The following is a 20,297-nucleotide window of genomic DNA, read 5'->3' as shown; positions in this document are numbered from 1 at the left end:
TATAGTATAGGTGCAAATAATATTTCATAATATTAATTTTTAAAATCATGTAAAAAAATTTGATATTCAAAATTTTAGTTAGCATACGAGTTTGTAATTAAAAATATAATTATTTCAATTCAATTTTTATTATTATTCAACTAAATTTTATTTCAAAATTTAAAATGTACATTTATAATTTATTGATGATAGCAAAAATAATTTGAAGTCATGTGTTAAAATACTAGTAATTATGTTTTTTAATACATTAATACAAAAATATATTGAAAAGATATATAATTTTGTATAATTATTTTTTATTTTATATAATTAAAAAATTAAGATAAACAATAAGATAGATATTATAATGAAATAATAATAATAATAATAATAATAATAATAATAACTCAAAATAATTATTATGAAAAAAATAAGTAAATTAAATTAAATATGATAACAGAGTACCTATAAATTACATATATAGTCAACCAAACAAGTTTATTACACTTCTAGGGATTCCGAGGGAGTGCAAGTAGATGAGAAGTATAACTTCCAACGTAAATTAGTTCCCTAGTGGAACCAAACAAGCACTTACTCACTCCGCCTTGGTTATCTACACTTCCCATCCTAAAAAATAATCACAGACACATTTGCTTATAACTATATATATACATGTGTTTATATATTTTGTAATTACAAGTTCCTGCATGTTAACTAAACAGAAAATTTCACTTCCAAGAACTTTAAAAAGATAGAAAATATGACTTACCATGGTAAGTTAATTCCCAGTATATACCAAACAAGCACTTAATCGGGATAAATTCTCAATTGATCATGAAATCAAGTTGAAAAACAAATAGAGTTAAATAATTAGTCGTTTTATTTTCGGATTACTTAACAAACTGAATACAAATATTCTGAAAATTAAAAGTTAAGGTAATGATTTCCTGGGCAAAATCTAGCATGCATCTCCCCCCGAAAACAGTAGTTTCACAATTGAGGCTCATATTAATTCCATTAATAGTGCAATCTTTAGAGGACTCAATTGCAACAATTGAGTTTAGAGGCCTTATATTATGAATAAATATTTTTTGTAAGAGGTTAGCACATGTGATTTTCACCACCGTTTAAACACACCCCAGCTATCTACCTGTCGGACACCAGCTCCAGACATGTCGAAAGTGTTATTAATGCGAGATATTCAGATCTCACAATACACTGTCAAATTCATTTTCAAGACAACCACCACATCGCACAAAGCGAGATGCATCGCATACATCGAGACAATCAAACATAAAAATAATAGCTTAAACAAAATAATACGAAAAAAACCCAAATTTTAAAAATCTCAAAATAACACTAAATTGTAATATGTTGCTAAACCATAGATTTTAAATTCAAAAACTGAATTTTATTCTAAAATCTAAACTCTTATCTTAGTAAATTTGAAAATTAAAGTGAAGAATTGTATTGGATTTTTTGAGTTTTGTGAAACAAATCTCGATTTTATTAAAAAATAAATAAATAAAAGGAGGAAATGGAGATGAATATGGAGATAGAAATGCGCAGAAAGAGTAAAAAAAAATGGTTAAGATTAGAAGAAGGTAGGGCGACCGACTCTCGTACAACAGAGAAAAGATAAAGATGGACAGAGGCGGTTGGAGTGCCAATAGCGATGAGTTAAGTACACAGATAACCGATCATGAAGACTAATGATTTGTGCTTTCTTTCGGTTTACTTGAAATTTTACATTATCTCCTATGTTGACGATTCATAAGAAGAACGGAATGTTTACAAATAATCAGCATTCCACATTTACGGACTTATAAGTTATAACTTCTGCAATACAAGGAGCTCATCATGATACGAAGATCAGACGAACTCTTTGATGAAACTTATAATAGCAGCAGCCCGTCTAGGATCAATCATATCGATATTATGGAATCCAACATCATCAAACTTGGCTTCCACCATTACTCCACTAATCACCAACATCTTCACAAACTCCTGTTGTCGATCAATTAAAGGATCGCCTCCGAATCCAATAACCAAACACCGCCCAATGGACTTGAGTTTTTCTTTATTGTTCTCTTTCAAAGGGTTACAAAATCTATGATCTCGATCCATCCCTTGTGGCAGGGAAAGTTCCCATAACAAATCAATAACTGGCAACGGAAAATACTGATCCGTTGCCAGTTTTAGTTCTGACTTTGTTCTTTTCTTACCTCCAATAAAAGGCTGATTCATGATCATCCCTACTATTTTTAGTGGCTCAATTTTTGTTTCAAGAAGACGTAATGCTGCATTATATGCGATGTTTGCTCCACAACTTGCTCCGTATAGGTAACATCTTGAGTAATCAGCATAATCTCTTAGCCATTGATCACCTTCTGGATCAGAGGCTTGATTTCTGACCCAATTAATTGTTTCCACAGCATCATCATACTGTGCAGGAAGTCGATGTTCTGGTGCAAGCCGAAACTCAAGGCCAATCACAATGGCTGGAATTTCATGCGACATTTTGTTACATGACTCGTGACAAAATACATTAGATACACTCAAATCAATCCAACCTCCAGCATGGAGAAAAATTATGATAGGAAGTTTAGCAACTGACTTGTCATTAGAAGGCAGCTTTGTAGGTCGAAAAATACGCATCCAGGTCTTGTTCTGCTCATTCAGAGTGACATCCTTAGATACTACAGTTTGGCCTGGTAAAAGCTGGTCTTCTCCTGTGGCTGGAAGCCTGGGGAGGTTGAGGTGGCGCGTGAGACTTCCGTCTTTATTAAGGCTGACATTGAGGTGCTCATAAGGATCGAATTTCGACATGTTTAGGTAAAAGTTGAAGATGAAGTGATGGATTAGTTGTGCAGAGGATTAGAGTTTGCATGGGATGTTGAAGTTGTGTTAATAAATGTTTGCATGTAGTGCAAGTTTTGGCTGTCCGTGAGCATTGGATGGGGGGTTAATTTGAGCCAGCCAGGTTTGATGTTTGTTAAATTAGCTGTGAAATTACTGTTTCTTATGGCAAAGATAGATCTATTTTTACTAGTCCCCTGTCATTGGAGTTTCACAGTCTTGTTTTGTGGACAAATTTTGAAATAAAAATTTGTATTATCATTACATTAAGACTTCAATCTTAATCCAAAATAATGTTTTTTCAAAAGTATTTATGTTTATATGACGTACAAGTGAGTATACATTCTTAAAAATCTCATGGTAATATTGGGGTGAGCCAAAATCGAAACAGATTATATGTTTATTATTATAAGATCATAAAATTGAAAAAGAATTATCTATTATTATCTATCACCGTGAAAATGTAATATCCGGAAAAAAAAATTATGTGAATATTATATGTTAAATAAATAAATATTGTGTGTTTTATAAATTTAAAGTAATTGTTGCTATGATATGAGATGTTATAACTGTTATGTGTGTTTCTGTGCGGGCCAGAAAATTTTTCGATTGATTAAAAATATGTTTAAATTGCAATTATATGAACTTATCTGCAAACGGAACGCGTAATTATTAGTGTCTTTATTAAGATACCTGTTTTATTTGATTTTATGTGCGTTTGAATGTATTTTACGTGTTTTCGGGATTTTCTGGTAATTTAGGGATCGTTTCCGTTTTTCAAAAATTTATGAACTGGGACCCCACCCGGACATCAAACCCCACAAAATCTGTGTTTTTATTTTTATAAAATTATTCATATTTCAAATACCCTTTATCTTTGTATTTTTGAATTATTCGCAATTTTTGGGGAATTTTGACATTAATTTTGTATTTTATCATTTTTAAAATTATTCCCCGTAATTATTATTTTGGGGCCCTAATTATTGTAATTAGGGGATAAAAACACCCTTAATTTATTTTGGGATATAATTTTTGTATAGATATAAATAGGCCATTATTTCTTTTAGTTTCTTTTAATTTCATTAAAACCAAAAATCAAGAATATAATTTTGGGGGTAAAATCTTGTCAAGAACACAAATTCAGTGATATTGGGAGTTCTAGGAATCCTCTGTTGATGCTCTTGTAACCAAAATAATCCTTATTAAGAGCCCGTTCTATTGATATCAAAATCACGAATTGAGGTGAGTATTCTGTAAAATCGATTTTTTTAGTTTTGTTCTTGAAATCGTTCTTGAGTTGTGTTGATTTTTGATTGATTCTGATGTTACAGATAGTTTTAGATGATGTTTTCCAGTCGTTTTGATTATAAATATGTGTTGTTTGATCCCCGAAGTGTTGAAGTCGAGTTCTAAGTTTTTGTGGATTTTTCAATTTGATTTTATGGATTATAATGACGTTCTTAGTTATACTTGATGATTGGATTAGTTTGTATGTGTTATGGGCTTCATTTTGATACCGAGAACACAAGTTTTGGCGTTGATTTGGTTATAATCGGGTTTTCCGATTTGGTTCGCCGGGAAATGTTTGAATTTGATCGGAGTTGTTGTTTGGGTTGAAGTTGGAGGTTAATATGGTTGCAGTTGAGTTCCTGGGAAAGATTGGAATAGATTGGTATAAAAACCCATCGAGTTTGGCTATGATTCGAGGTTGTGGTGTGGTTTCTGGGCGGCGCCGGATTCCGGGAGGCTTCGCCGGATTCTGGAATCATTTCCAGTTTCCGTCGGGTGCTCTTGAATTTCCGGCCGTTTCCCCACCGCACAGGCCGCTGTTCGATCCATTGGAAGGGATGGCCCAAATGCCAATTAACGTTTCTGATTTTCTTTTTACTTTTTAATAAAAATCATTTTTCCTATTTTCAAAAATCAATTTATTTAATTCTAAAAATCAGTTATTAATTATTTTAAATTCCTAAAATTATTTTCTTTAATTATTTTCAAAAATACAATTTGATTTAATTATTTATAATTTATTTTAGTTAATTATTTATGAATTTAATTAATTGATTAAAAATCAATTAATTTTATTTATAAATAGTTAAATAAATGTAAATTATTTATAATTAATTCAAATAATTTCTAAAAATTATTTTAAGGTTTTAAAAATTATATTTTGGTATTTAAAAATCAATTAATATTATTATTAATTGATTTAAATCTATTTATTCTTATTTTATTCATAATAATTAAACCGTTCGTCCGTTTAATACGAAACGAACGCGTATAGACTCAGAAAAATATTACGCTTTCAATAAAAATACTTTTGAGTCCTAATTTCTTTGGTATTACAATGACATTTGATTTGTGTATCAGTTTGAGTCGGTATCTGATTGGTAAATATTATTAATGACCTGATTTTCATTCTGATCGCACTGAGACATATCTTTTAACGATCTGACTTATGTGTTACATAAAATATGTGATTAAGTGTTATACGAATGCCATGATTATGTGCTACATGAAATGCATGCTATCTGTTTACAGTTTTAAAATACCATGCTGGTTATAAACGATCGGGTAGATGTCAAGACGTATAGTTACGTCGATTGAGTTTGGTTCTGCTAATTAAGATAGTTCTTTTGTTTATAGAATCGAGTAGCAAGGAGTGCAGTCAACTGTTAGACGGAGATAGTAGCCATCAGTTATAAGCAGAGTTATAGTAAGAGGTTATCGAGCATACCAGGCAAGTACCCCTAACTTCACTTATTGTTCAAGTGATGTGTAGTTTGAATCATATTATGCAAATATTATAACTTCAATTATCATTCAATTGATATTGACTTTGAATTATATTCTTTCAATTTCCAAACTATTCTAAGTTCAGAATAGTTAAACGTTTTATATATTTCGCTATAAATCACTCTATACAGTGGAACATTGAATTGGGATTAGCGAATAACTAATTGTTCTGGTTATTTCGCCATTGGTTGTTGAGAAAACTCCGGACCATGAGAAATGGGGAGTTATGTGGTTAAGGATGTCATTTGATTCGACTCCTTTAACGAAAAATTGTTTTAATGGGTTGGATGGTTGCGTAAGAGGCCGTGGCGGCGGTCCAGTGTGAGCTATGTGTTATACGGGATATAACACCTTGCTAGGCCGATATGTGCCTTGGGTACCTTTTGTTTAGTTGGATATGCTTCGGCATACCGGTGTTGCTCCGCGGCTGATCACCGGCGGCAACACACCGTCGTTCGAGGATTCCAATCCCAAAATAAAATATATTGCAAATGTTGTTTATTATCAAATATATATCAGTTTTGATATTGTTCAGATATTTTGGTTTGGTTTTGTTCATCAGATATGTTGTTATTGTTGTTCCAAATCATAAGTTATTTACTGCTTGCTGAGCATTTTTTTCGCTCATACTTGTTTCATATCCTGTTTCTTTCAGCCAGGCCAGGGCAAGCTTAAGTTCCAGGTCTGACCAGAGGTTGTGTGCTTGTAGATAGTTTGGTGTGTTTTCCAGGTAGACAGTTTGGGACGCTTGAATAGTATAAAGGTTTGTAATAAAATTTGAATAAGTTGTAAAACTAATTAGACTTATGGTTTGTAATAACAGTTGGTTTGTATTAGTGCCTGTTCCACACTATAACCTGTGATCGATCCAGTTGCATGCAAGGGGTCATATTTATTATATTATTTCGCTGTGATTATTATTTTGGTTTATTAGCTAGTGACCCCCGAATCTAGACACCGGGTTTGGAGGGCGTCACAGGTTGGTATCAGAGCTACAGGTTATGGTCACTGAAACAGGCTTAGGATTGTCATAGATGAGTCATAGGAAGATCACTTAAGATAGGCGCGTGTAGTCTAGCTTTTATAGGATTAAATTTAGGTTATTGGGTTAGGATATAGTTAAGTTATTTAAGTTCCTTGTTTTGCGTTTAGCTTTAGGCCTTGTGTCATTGCCCTGCTATTTTATTGGTTTAGTTAAGATGAAAGCAAGGATTTAAAAGGGTTGGATAATTCGGAGTAAATTTTCTTTGTGTTATTATTCTTGAGATAATAAGCAGGATTATGTGATAATCATGTCGCTTGTGTTAATAAGGTAGCAAGTTTATGATATTCAGGGAAGAGATACTATTTGCGAATTTTGATATGCTAAGGAATTGCTACATATTTGACACAATGCTTGACAGATTATTATATATGTTGCTTGTTTCTTACTAGAATAATGGCACCAAAGAGAAGGAATAATTCAGGAGAGGGTAGTACCGAGAGCCGTACAGATCCAACGATTATCCAGATGTTGGGACTGATGCAGCAACAGATGTTACATCTTACGCAGCAGCAACAACAGCAGCAACAACAACAACAGCAGCGAGCAGCACCACCTGCAGTGACTTTTAAGCAGTTTCAAGCAGTGAAGCCACCTGAGTTCAAGAGAAGTGCTGATCCTGTGGAAGCCAATGCATGGCTCAAGGAAATGGAAAAGGCTTTTGAATTGGTCGGAGCAGGAGCTGAGCAGAAGACCAAGTTTGCAAGTTACTTTCTGAAGGGTGAGGCGAACTATTGGTGGGAATCCGCGCGAGCATTGGAAGGAGGTGAGTTTATAACTTGGGAGAGATTCACAGAGCTGTTTCTAGAGAAGTATTTTCCGAGGTATATGAAGAATCAAATGGAGATCCAATTCTTGAACTTGACCCGGGGAGATCTTACTGTAGCTGAGTACGAAACTAAGTTTACTGAATTAGCGAGGTTCGTGCCAGACCAGGTTGATACGGATGAAAAGAAAGCAAGAAGGTTTGAACAGGGATTGAGATTTTGGATTCAGAATAGGGTGGCCATGTTTGAGTTGACTTCATATGTGGCAGTGGTTCAGAAAGCAATGGTGATCGAAAGTAGGAGTGATATGTATCAGAAAGGGAAGGATGGGAAGAAAAGGAAAATAGAAACCTCAGGAGGAGCCAGCAACAAGGTAACTTCCAGAGCCGTTTCAACAAAAGGCCAGAATATCAGGGTAATAGGAATATGGGATTCAGAAGACCACAATCAGGAAATGGAGGACAAGGCAACCGTTTTCAGAATTCAAATCAGCAGAGGCTCAATCGTCCACCAGTACCAGATTGCAAGTTTTGTGGTAGAAGGCACTTTGGGATTTGTAAGGCTAATGTGTTGTGTTATAAGTACAATCAGAAGGGACACTATGCTAATGAGTGTCGAAGTCAGACTATCGCTCAGAAATCAGGGACATTGTGCTTTAAATGTGGAAAGATGGGGCATATTGCCAGGTTCTGCCAGACAACTGAACCAACTGCTAATGTGCCAAGGATTGAAGGACCACCAGCAAAGGACCAGCCAAAGGCTAGGACATTCAATATGACTATGAAGGATGCTGTTCAGAGTTCAGACGTGGTTACAGGTACGCTTCCAGTCAACTCCATAGATGCTAAAGTTTTATTTGATTCTGGAGCTACAAGATCATTTATTTCTCAAAGTTTTGTCGATAAACTGCATTGCGAAGTTAAGTTGTTAGAACAAGCATTAATGATAGAGTTAGCTAATAAGGATCAAGTTTCCGTCGACCGAGTGTGCCCGAGGTGCGATATTGAGATAGGAGGACATCATTTCTATGCCGACTTAATATCTTTTAAGTTGGGAGAATTTGATGTTATTTTAGGAATGGATTGGTTGTCAGAAAATAATGCTCAGATTGATTGTAAGAATAGAAAAGTAAGACTTCAGACCTTGGATAGTAAGAAAAAAGTGATATTTCGAGGAAATAGGCAAGAGAAGAAGTTCTTAACGATCGCTCAAGTGAAGAGGTTATTACGTCAGAATTGCGAAACATATTTGACTCATGTGGTAGACACCAACAAAGAAATTCCAGCACTAGAAACGATTCCAGTTGCCAACGAATTTTTAGATGTCTTTCCAGACGATCTACCAGGATTACCTCCCGACAGAGAAATTAAGTTTGTAATTGATTTAGCACCCGGAACAGAACCAGTTTCTAAAGCTCCGTACCGGATGGCACCAGTGGAGATGAAAAAATTGGCAACTCAGTTGCAAGATCTTTTGGAGAAAGGAGTTATAAGACCCAGTGTATCCCCATGGGGCGCACCAGTACTGTTTGTCAAGAAGAAGGACGGGAGTATGCGATTGTGTATTGACTATCGAGAACTGAATAAGCTGACTATTAAGAACAAGTACCCGTTGCCGAGGATTGATGATTTGTTTGACCAATTGAGGGGCGCTATATGGTTTTCTAAGATTGATTTAAGATCCGAATATCATCAATTGAAGATCAAGCCTGAAGACATTCCGAAGACCGCGTTCAGAACTAGATATGGGCATTATGAGTTTCTGGTGATGGCATTTGGATTAACCAATGCACCAGCAGCTTTCATGGATCTGATGAATCGAGTATTTAAGAAGTATTTGGATAAATTCGTGATCGTGTTTATAGACGACATCTTGATCTATTCTAAAACAGAAGAGGAGCATGCAGAGCATCTGGGAATAGTTCTGGAAATACTGCGACAGGAGAAATTGTACGCGAAGTTCTCCAAGTGTGAATTTTGGTTAAAAGAAGTACGATTTCTTGGGCACGTGATTAGCAATAAAGGAGTGGAAGTGGATCCAGCAAAGATTGAAGCTATAATCAACTGGGAGAGGCCAAAAACACCAACAGAAGTAAGAAGTTTCATGGGATTGGCAGGTTACTACAGAAGATTTGTGCCAGGTTTTGCAAAGATAGCTACGCATTGACAAAGCTCACCAGGAAGAACCAGAAATTTGAATGGGATGAGAAATGCGAAGAAAGTTTCCAGGAATTAAAGAATAGATTAGTATCTTCTCCAGTGCTAGTTTTGCCAGATGATCAAGGAAATTTTGTGATTTATAGTGATGCGTCGTACAAAGGATTGGGATGTGTTTTGATGCAGCATGACAAGGTGATAGCCTACGCTTCAAGACAGTTAAAGCCACATGAAGAAAAGTATCCAACGCATGATCTAGAATTGGCAGCTATAGTGTTTGCATTGAAGATTTGGAGGCATTATCTTTATGGGGAAAAGTGCGAGATCTACACGGACCACAAAAGTTTAAAGTATATCTTCACCCAGAAGGAATTGAACATGAGGCAGAGAAGATGGCTAGAATTGATCAAGGACTACGATTGTACTATCAACTATCATCCAGGCAAAGCAAATGTGGTGGCCGACGCTCTAAGCAGAAAAGAAAGGTTAAACATGATAACTTCATCCGAGGAATTAATCAGGGAATTTGAGAAGATGGAAATAGAGGTTAGTATTCCAAGTATGTCTACAGAGGTATTGTGTGCAATGTCTTTTCAACCAGAATTATTAGAGAAAATAAGAAGATGTCAGGAAGAAGTAATGAGCCATGAACGAGACAATTTGACAGGAGAAGAAATAGGGAGTCAAAAGGATGATAAAGGGATATTAAGATTTTCTTCCAGAATATGGATACCCAACGTAGTCGAGCTGAAAGATGAAATTCTTCGAGACGCTCACAACTCCAGATACTCAATTCATCCCGTAAGTACGAAGATGTACAGAGACTTAAGAGAAAACTTTTGGTGGCCCAGTATGAAGAAGGAAATTGCGGAATGGGTAAGTAAATGTTACACTTGCCAGCGAGTCAAAGCGGAACATCAAAGGCCCAGCGGATTGATACAGCCATTAGACATTCCAGAATGGAAGTGGGAGCATATAGCGATGGATTTCGTAGTTGGATTACCGAGGACCAGGGCAAATCATGATGCTATTTGGGTTATTATCGACAGATTGACGAAATCAGCACATTTTCTACCTATTAACGAGAGATTCTCAATGGATAAATTGGTTTGGTTATATCTGAAGGAAATTGTGACAAGACATGGAGTTCCAGTATCTATAGTTTCAGACAGAGATCCTCGATTTAATTCAAGATTTTGGAGAAGTTTTCAAGATTGTCTCGGAACGAAGCTGAACATGAGTACTGCGTATCATCCGCAGACAGACGGTCAAAGTGAAAGGACGATTCAGACTATTGAAGATATGCTGAGGGTATGTGCACGAGATTTTGAAGGGAGTTGGGACGAGCATTTGCCATTAGTTGAATTCTCCTACAACAACAGTTATCATGCCAGTATTGGAATGCCGCCTTACGAAGCTTTGTATGGGAAAAGATGCAGATCTCCAATATGTTGGGAAGAAGTTGGTGAGAGAAAGATTTTGGGTCCAGAATTGATCCAGCAGACGAAAGAGAAAATAGAACTTATTCGGAAACGATTGATAGCAGCTCAAGATCGTCAACGCAAATATGCTGATCCTACCAGAAAGGATATGGAATTTGAAGTTGGTGAAGCAGTTCTATTAAAAGTTTCTCCTTGGAAAGGTCTATCAAGATTCGGAAAGAAAGGAAAGCTGAGTCCGCGTTATGTTGGCCCTTTTGAGATTTTGAAGCGTGTGGGAAAAGTTGCTTACAAATTAGCTTTACCACCTCACATGCAGCATATCCACAACGTGTTCCACGTGTCAATGTTGAAGCGTTATTCGCCTGATCCGAACCATGTGATAGAATACGAGCCAATCGAGATTCAGCAAGATTTGTCTTTTGTAGAGCAACCAGTGCAGATTTTAGATAAGAAAGAAAGAGTACTTAGGAATAAGTCTGTATCTTTAGTACGAGTCTTGTGGAGGAATCCCAAGGTTGAAGAGTCGACTTGGGAATTGGAAAGCGAAATGCGATCCAAGTATCCTCATTTGTTTTCCTAGGTTGATTCTGAGGACAGAATCCTGTTAAGGGGGGAAGGATGTAATATCCGGAAAAAAAAATTATGTGAATATTATATGTTAAATAAATAAATATTGTGTGTTTTATAAATTTAAAGTAATTGTTGCTATGATATGAGATGTTATAACTGTTATGTGTGTTTCTGTGCAGGCCAGAAAATTTTTCGATTGATTAAAAATATGTTTAAATTGCAATTATATGAACTTATCTGCAAACGGAACGCGTAATTATTAGTGTCTTTATTAAGATACCTGTTTTATTTGATTTTATGTGCGTTTGAATGTATTTTACGTGTTTTCGGGATTTTCTGGTAATTTAGGGATCGTTTCCGTTTTTCAAAAATTTACGAACTGGGACCCCGCCCGGACGTCAAACCCCACAAAATCTGTGTTTTTATTTTTATAAAATTATTCATATTTCAAATACCCTTTATCTTTGTATTTTTGAATTATTCGCAATTTTTGGGGAATTTTAACATTAATTTTGTATTTTATCATTTTTAAAATTATTCCCCGTAATTATTATTTTGGGGCCCTAATTATTGTAATTAGGGGATAAAAACACCCTTAATTTATTTTGGGATATAATTTTTGTATAGATATAAATAAGCCATTATTTCTTTTAGTTTCTTTTAATTTCATTAAAACCAAAAATCAAGAATATAATTTTGGGGGTAAAATCTTGTCAAGAACACAAATTCAGTGATATTGGGAGTTCTAGGAATCCTCTGTTGATGCTCTTGTAACCAAAATAATCCTTATTAAGAGCCCGTTCTATTGATATCAAAATCACGAATTGAGGGTGAGTATTTTGTAAAATTGATTTTTTTAGTTTTGTTCTTGAAATCGTTCTTGAGTTGTGTTGATTTTTGATTGATTCTGATGTTACAGATAGTTTTAGATGATGTTTTCCAGTCGTTTTGATTATAAATATGTGTTGTTTGATCCCCGAAGTGTTGAAGTCGAGTTCTAAGTTTTTGTGGATTTTTCAATTTGATTTTATGGATTATAATGATGTTCTTAGTTATACTTGATGATTGGATTAGTTTGTATGTGTTCTGGGCTTCATTTTGATACCGAGAACTCAAGTTTTGGCTTTGATTTGGTTATAATCGGGTTTTCCGATTTGGTTCGCCGGGAAATGTTTGAATTTGATCGGAGTTGTTGTTTGGGTTGAAGTTGGAGGTTAATATGGTTGCAGTTGAGTTCCTGGGAAAGATTGGAATCGATTGGTATAAAAACCCATCGAGTTTGGCTATGATTCGAGGTTGTGGTGTGGTTTCTGGGCGGCGCCGGATTCCGGGAGGCTTCGCCGGATTCTGGAATCATTTCCAGTTTCCGTCGGGTGCTCTTGAATTTCCAGCCGTTTCCCCACCGCACAGGCCGCTGTTCGATCCATTGGAAGGGATGACCCAAATGCCAATTAACGTTTCTGATTTTCTTTTTACTTTTTAATAAAAATCATTTTTCATATTTTCAAAAATCAATTTATTTAATTCTAAAAATCAGTTATTAATTATTTTAAATTCCTAAAATTATTTTCTTTAATTATTTTCAAAAATACAATTTGATTTAATTATTTATAATTTATTTTAGTTAATTATTTATGAATTTAATTAATTGATTAAAAATCAATTAATTTTATTTATAAATAGTTAAATAAATGTAAATTATTTATAATTAATTCAAATAATTTCTAAAAATTATTTTAAGGTTTTAAAAATTATATTTTGGTATTTAAAAATCAATTAATATTATTATTAATTGATTTAAATCTATTTATTCTTATTTTATTCATAATAATTAAACCGTTCGTCCGTTTAATACGAAACGAACGCGTATAGACTCAGAAAAATATTATGCTTTCAATAAAAATACTTTTGAGTCCTAATTTCTTTGCTATTACAATGACATTTAATTTGTGTATCAGTTTGAGTCGGTATCTGATTGGTAAATATTATTAATGACATGATTTTCATTCTGATCGCACTGAGACATATCTTTTAACGATCTGACTTATGTGTTACATAAAATATGTGATTAAGTGTTATACGAATGTCATGATTATGTGCTACGTGAAATGCATGCTATCTGTTTACAGTTTTAAAATACCATGCTAGTTATAAACGATCGGGTAGATGTCAAGACGTATAGTTACGTCGATTGAGTTTGGTTCTGCTAATTAAGATAGTTCTTTTGTTTATAGAATCGAGTAGCAAGGAGTGCAGTCAACTGTTAGACGGAGATAATAGACATCAGTTATAAGCAGAGTTATAGTAAGAGGTTATCGAGCATACCAGGCAAGTACCCCTAACTTCACTTATTGTTCAAGTGATGTGTAGTTTGAATCATATTATGCAAATATTATAACTTCAATTATCATTCAATTGATATTGACTTTGAATTATATTCTTTCAATTTCCAAACTATTCTAAGTTCAGAATAGTTAAACGTTTTATATATTTCGCTATAAATCACTCTATACAGTGGAACATTGAATTGGGATTAGCGAATAACTAATTGTTCTGGTTATTTCGCCATTGGTTGTTGAGAAAACTCCGGACCATGAGAAATGGGGAGTTATGTGGTTAAGGATGTCATTTGATTCGACTCCTTTAACGAAAAATTGTTTTTATGGGTTGGATGGTTGCGTAAGAGGCCGTGGCGGCGGTCCAGTGTGAGTTATGTGTTATACGGGATATAACACCTTGTTAGGCCGATATGTGTCTTGGGTACCTTTTGTTTAGTTGGATATGCTTCGGCATACCGGTGTTGCTCCGCGGCTGATCACCGGCGGCAACACACCGTCGTTCGAGGATTCCAATCCCAAAACAAAATATATTGCAAATGTTGTTTATTATCAAATATATATCAGTTTTGATATTATTCAGATATTGTGGTTTGGTTTTGTTCATCAAATATGTTGTTGTTGTTGTTCCAAATCATAAGTTATTTACTGCTTGCTGAGTATTTCTTTCGCTCATACTTGTTTCATATCCTGTTTCTTTCAGCCAGGCCAGGGCAAGCTTAAGTTCTAGGTCTGACCAGAGGTTGTGTGCTTGTAGATAGTTTGGTGTGTTTTCCAGGTAGACAGTTTGGGACGCTTGAATAGTATAAAGGTTTGTAATAAAATTTGAATAAGTTGTAAAACTAATTAGACTTATGGTTTGTAATAACAGTTGGTTTGTATTAGTGCCTGTTCCACACTATAACCTGTGATCGATCCAGTTGCATGCAAGGGGTCATATTTATTATATTATTCCGCTGTGATTATTATTTTGGTTTATTAGCTAGTGACCCCCGAATCTAGACCCCGGGTTTGGAGGGCGTCACAGAAAATGTATTTCGATATTTTTAAAATAAATACTGTAATAAGAGCCCGGTCAATAATAAATAAATGTATGTTATAATTAGTATTCTATAATTCGGAAATCGGTATTGTTCGGTGGAGGTATATTTTAGTGATTAATTAGACAATCAGTAATTAATTGGATTGATTAATCGGAGTATTAATCGAAATCAATTTAATTAATTAAATAACAATATATAAATTTCTATTTAAATTTCATTAAATTTTCATAAGATTTACAAAATTAATACCGCATATCACTAGTTCATATTGGATATTTATATGACATATACATATTTTTTATAGTTGATTTATGGATAATAATAAATGTTCAATACTTAGTAGTTAGAAAATTAGTACCGACTATAAATAATTTAGGAAATTTACCAAAAATACAACTTTTTAACAAAATATTTGCAAATAAATTACAAGAAATAAATCAATCGAGTATATTTTCGGAAAAAATAAAAGGAATTTAATTGAAAAGACTTATTCAATTATTAGAGATTAGAATTTAGGGGCATGTCATAGTCAATATATTATTATTAAATATTAACTATTATTTTGGATGTCAAATTTTCTTTTAATTTTTTTTATTAATTTTCACATATTGACCGAACTAACCGATTTATGACCCGAACTAACCGATTTTTGACCGAATCGACCGACTTTCAACCGATATTTCTAAAAAACACACATTAACCCGATTTCCGAATAATCTAAACGAGAGCCGTCCAAATTCTGATTAATCGATCAATTTTTTGAATACTGGTTACAACATATCATACGATGACATGTGTAAAGTAATAATTCTAGTATTAATAAACCAAATTGCACTGTAATACTAAATACCATAAAAATTGCTTATAACAAGATTTCGACAAATTAGATTTTTTGCACATTAGAATCTCGGGATGTAACAGAAAATAACTAATATTTTTGGAAGAGATCAAAAATATATTACAAATCAACCGAAAATAAAAAAATTTGGACAAAATTGACCAATAAAAGAGGGGATAGGGGCGGCATTTATTACAAAGATTTGAAACATGTACTTTCTCATATGACTTTCCCCTTTCAGCTACTCAAACTAATGTAATTTACAGCTCACTTCTCTCTTTTTTACTGCAGATTCTTGCATACATATATACATACATACACATTATCAATCAAATTTCACAAAATTTGAATTCCAAATCTCCACGTAATATTCCCCTTTTTCATATCTTTTATTATTTTATTTTCAGTTTCAAAGTTAAATTCTTGAAACTGTTCAATTCTTGCCAAATAAACTTCAAGATTTGTAAAGATTTAATCTTTTAATTGATACATGTGTAACATTATTACAAGGTTAAGTTTTGAACAAGGGGTTTAATTTCAAGAAGCAGAAGCTCTAAAGGTGAGATTTTTATGTTCTTGATTTTCTTGAAGTTTGATTAATCTGCATTTTCTTGTGCTTGTAATGCAAAAATCTTGATAGCCCTTTAAGTTTAATCTTGTTTTAGGCCGACCCATGTTGATGGTTTTGCTTGATTTTAATTAATCAAGATTGTGAATTTGATGAATTTTGTGCAGAGTGGCCAAAATTTAAGTATTTGTTTAGACCCGAAACTTGTTGCTCGTTTGCCTTCCATCTCGGTGTAATTATACAATATGAGAAATATTTATTAATTCAAAAATGTTAGTTTGTTTGGAGTAACCAAATATAATCTATATATTTTTTTAGACCCGAAACTTGTTGCTCGCTTGCCTTCCATCTTGGTGTAATTATACGATACGAGAAACGTTTATTGATTCGAAAATGTTAATTTATTTAGTTAATGATGTATAAAATTATATTCTTGTTGTTGATTTTAGATATGGATCAGTATTATAATACACAATGTTGGTTCTATATATGAATTTGTACTTAAAATCTTGTTTTTGGACTCGGGGATTAGTAGATTTAGACAAACATTATTATGCTTGCAATTTTGAAATTGCTTGAGATTTGTATGACATAAGATATAAGAAAGAGAAGTAATAGATTGTAACAAATCGGAATGTTTAATGTTTATGCATATCTTAGTTCTGTAGAATTCTACATGTTCAGTTTTTATGAAGCTAGTCTGTAAAATATTTGAACAATGTAATTACTGATTTGGATATTCTGAGGGAATCTGAGTGTGACTGAATGTGACTGCATCATGAAATGTTGTTTGCATGTAATTTGGCAAAATGTGTAACTGTAGAGTATTTGTTCACTTAAATGCATTTATTTGTGTGATTGTAATGTTGGTTCACTTTGATATCAGTTTGATAAGAAATGGGGAGAAATTTAGGACCTGGGCTAAGGCGGGAATTGGAGAAACTTGGAAAGGATGCTGATAGTAGAAAATCAGCAATGAAAGCATTAAGGTCTTATGTGAAAGACTTGGATACAAAGGCGATTCCATATTTTCTTGCTCAGGTTTCTGATAGAAAAGAAACCACCTCATCAGCTGGCGAATATTCAATTTCCCTCTATGAAGTTCTTGCTCGGGTTCATGGGCCAAAAATTGTTCCTCATATTGGTAACATCATGACGACCATTATAAATACTTTAACTTCGAGTGTAGGATCATTTGCTCTTCATCAGGCCTGCTCCAAGGTTGTTCCCGCAATTGCAAGATATGGGATTGACCCAACAACTCCGGAAGACTTGAAAAGAAAAATAATTCATTCACTTTGTAAACCTCTTTCAGACTCCCTTCTGGTTAGCCAAGAGAACTTATCTTCTGGATCTGCACTTTGTTTAAAGGCTTTGGTGGATACTGATAATTGGCGATTTGCATCTAATGAGATGGTTAATGAGGTTTGTCAAAGAGTTGCTGGCTCTTTGGAGAAGCCCATGCACACTAACTCTCACATGGGCTTAGTCATGGCACTAGCTAAGAGTAACAGTCTTATTGTAGAAGCATATGCAAGGCTGTTGATACAATCTGGATTAAGGATCTTGATTGCCGGTGTTGCCGAAGACAATTCTCAAAAGAGGCTTTCAGCCATTCAGATGGTGAATTTTCTGATGAAGTGTCTTGATCCTAAAAGCTTATTCTCAGAGCTAAAGAATGTAATGGAGGAAATGCAGAAATGTCAAGCTGATAAAATGCCTTATGTCAAAGGGGCTGCTTTTGAAGCATTGCAAACAGCCAAGAAAATTGCTGCTGAGAAAGGACTTAACTTCGAGGGGGATACAAGTTCAGTCAGTGGATCGAATTTTTGTAGGAATGATAACTGGAGGAGAAATTTTTCTGATGCAGATGATCACTCACCGACATTGACATCACCTGAATCTCAAACTGTTGATTCATTTGCTGAATATGATTCTTTCATAGAATCACCATTCTCCAACAGTTATGCCTTTGGTAATATGGACTATGATAGGAGAGTCAAACAACAGCTTTGGAGGAGATTTGAGAATGGGGGACTTGATTTATCATTCAAGGATGGGCCATTTACAGAGGCAACTTCTAGGAGTGTAATTGAAAATTCTGAAGAACATGAATGTACGGAGAACAGAGAATGTGCAAATGAATTTGCAGGATTTTTGCAGGGTAGTCCTAGAAATGCATGCGTGAGAAACACGACTCCTAGTCCTCAGGTATATTTCTTTAACATTTGTTTACAGTTTACATGAAGTAGGTACTAAATACAATCCCAATAGGCAGTCACTGCAAAGGGATATGCAGCGGATGTTCTTTATGTGGTATCTGTTATCGGACGATATACAATCTTGAGTGCAGAGACACTGAATAAGCACAAACTTTAAAGAATGAGTTAGATAATGAAAATTACATCAAACTTTTTTTTTATTATATATTCGCCATTGCCTTTTAGGTTCAAGTAAACATACACAGATACAGGTTCTTCCTAACATTATATTTAACACCAAAATTAGGAAGGCGGAAATATTCTTGATGTGAGGGTGTGTTTGCTGATATCTTATGTTATATGTCACAGCATAACAATGGTTGGATTGTAAAGGTTTGGTACTACAGAAGCTTGAAAAGTTTATTAATGGTCAAGTTCATGCTTCATTCCAAATTTAATTACTAATTTTATATCAAAATTAAGCCAGCAAACTATTCTTGCTTTTTTTTGAACAAGTGTTCTTGCTTTCATAACATTGAAAACTAAATAAATAATTCAGTTTTTAACAGAATCCTCTCTTTTCCTACTACAATGTGACAAACCAAATCTTTGTTATAATATTTGCCTTGGTTTTTCTTATAAAGACCTAACATATCTTGTTAATGCCCAAAGAATTGCAAAATAGTCATACTTTGCAGATGCGAAAATTCACTTGTCACTTCATTTGTTTTGCAGAGGTCACGATCACACATCAATGTCGATAATGTCAAAATATTCGCAACTCCAAGAAAGCTATTTTATTCTCTTCAAGATCCAAGCAGCGAAAACTCAGATATCTCCAAAAATCAAGGCAGACAGTTTAGAAGCCCTTGCAGAAGCAAATTTGAATCGAGCCCATCAAGGTGTGACCAAACCAGCTTTTCACATCATCCTGCATCATTGTATGACCAATATGGCTTCCTGCGTAATGTAAATCATGAGAAAAGCAAAGACGATTTGTCTATCACTAGCAAGGAGTCTCAGGGTAGCTCCAAATCAGTTGCTTCACTGGAAAATGTGCAACTGTCTCAAAAGTCAGTTCCTGCTGCTAAAGCAGAATCACGCAAAACCAATGTTCTGGATCACTATCCAATGTCTATCCGCAGTCTGGTTTGTGTCGTCTTTGCTTTACTATTTGCAGCTTCTTATTGCTTGTTTTGGATTGGAGGTGACCAGGATGACGTTTATTATCTTCACCCTACCTAATGTCATTCTCAGTATTAGATATCAAATTTTCCTAATCCTTTTTAAATTTTAACTGTAGTTTCTGAACTTTATCTTGTAACTTTTGTTTAACATCCAACTTTAGATATTGATGTTATTGATGGTTTGAGTTTCCATTCAAACGGTGCGACAGGCATGGTCCTGATAAGCTTTGTTTGATTTTTAGTCTGCTTACTAAACGCAGTTTGACAAAAGAAACCTTATATTGGGCCTGTTTGTTTATTTCCCACTTATAAGTCAATGACTTATAAGTTCGTAACAACTTATCGGCGAGTGTTCGTTAACTCAACTTATAACTTGTAAATGTTAATAAGCTGAATGTTAGCAACAACTTACCTTTTCTCAACTTATTTTGATTTTTCTCCTTTTTATTAACTTTACTTTTAAAAAAATATGTTTTTAAATATTAATTTAATTTAAAATTCATGAATTACGAT

The 20,297-nt window shown here is 34.1% G+C and overlaps 2 protein-coding genes across 2 annotated transcripts; one reads left to right on the top strand and one right to left on the bottom strand.

The window, feature by feature from the left end:
• Positions 1-1,585: 1,585 nt before the first annotated feature.
• Positions 1,586-2,891, bottom strand: LOC141693705 (putative carboxylesterase 9). Its single transcript, XM_074498866.1, has 2 exons — positions 2,597-2,891; positions 1,586-2,480 (listed from the first exon to the last, which is right to left on the bottom strand). Exons 1-2 carry the CDS (start codon positions 2,655-2,657, stop codon positions 1,852-1,854), a joined length of 690 nt encoding a protein of 229 aa, XP_074354967.1. The 5' UTR covers positions 2,658-2,891; the 3' UTR covers positions 1,586-1,851.
• A 13,224-nt stretch (positions 2,892-16,115) lies between these two features.
• On the top strand, positions 16,116-19,968 carry LOC141689223 (protein SINE1-like). The gene is made up of 3 exons (XM_074493440.1): positions 16,116-16,387; positions 17,283-18,607; positions 19,333-19,968. Exons 2-3 carry the CDS (start codon positions 17,294-17,296, stop codon positions 19,840-19,842), a joined length of 1,824 nt encoding a protein of 607 aa, XP_074349541.1. The 5' UTR covers positions 16,116-16,387; positions 17,283-17,293; the 3' UTR covers positions 19,843-19,968.
• The last annotated feature ends 329 nt before the right edge of the window (positions 19,969-20,297 follow it).

This window comes from Apium graveolens, chromosome 10, assembly GCF_009905375.1.
Source record: "Apium graveolens cultivar Ventura chromosome 10, ASM990537v1, whole genome shotgun sequence".
Taxonomy (NCBI): Eukaryota; Viridiplantae; Streptophyta; class Magnoliopsida; order Apiales; family Apiaceae; genus Apium; species Apium graveolens.
Note: the sequence above shows the minus strand (reverse complement) of the source record. Positions and strands in the feature narration are given on the sequence as shown.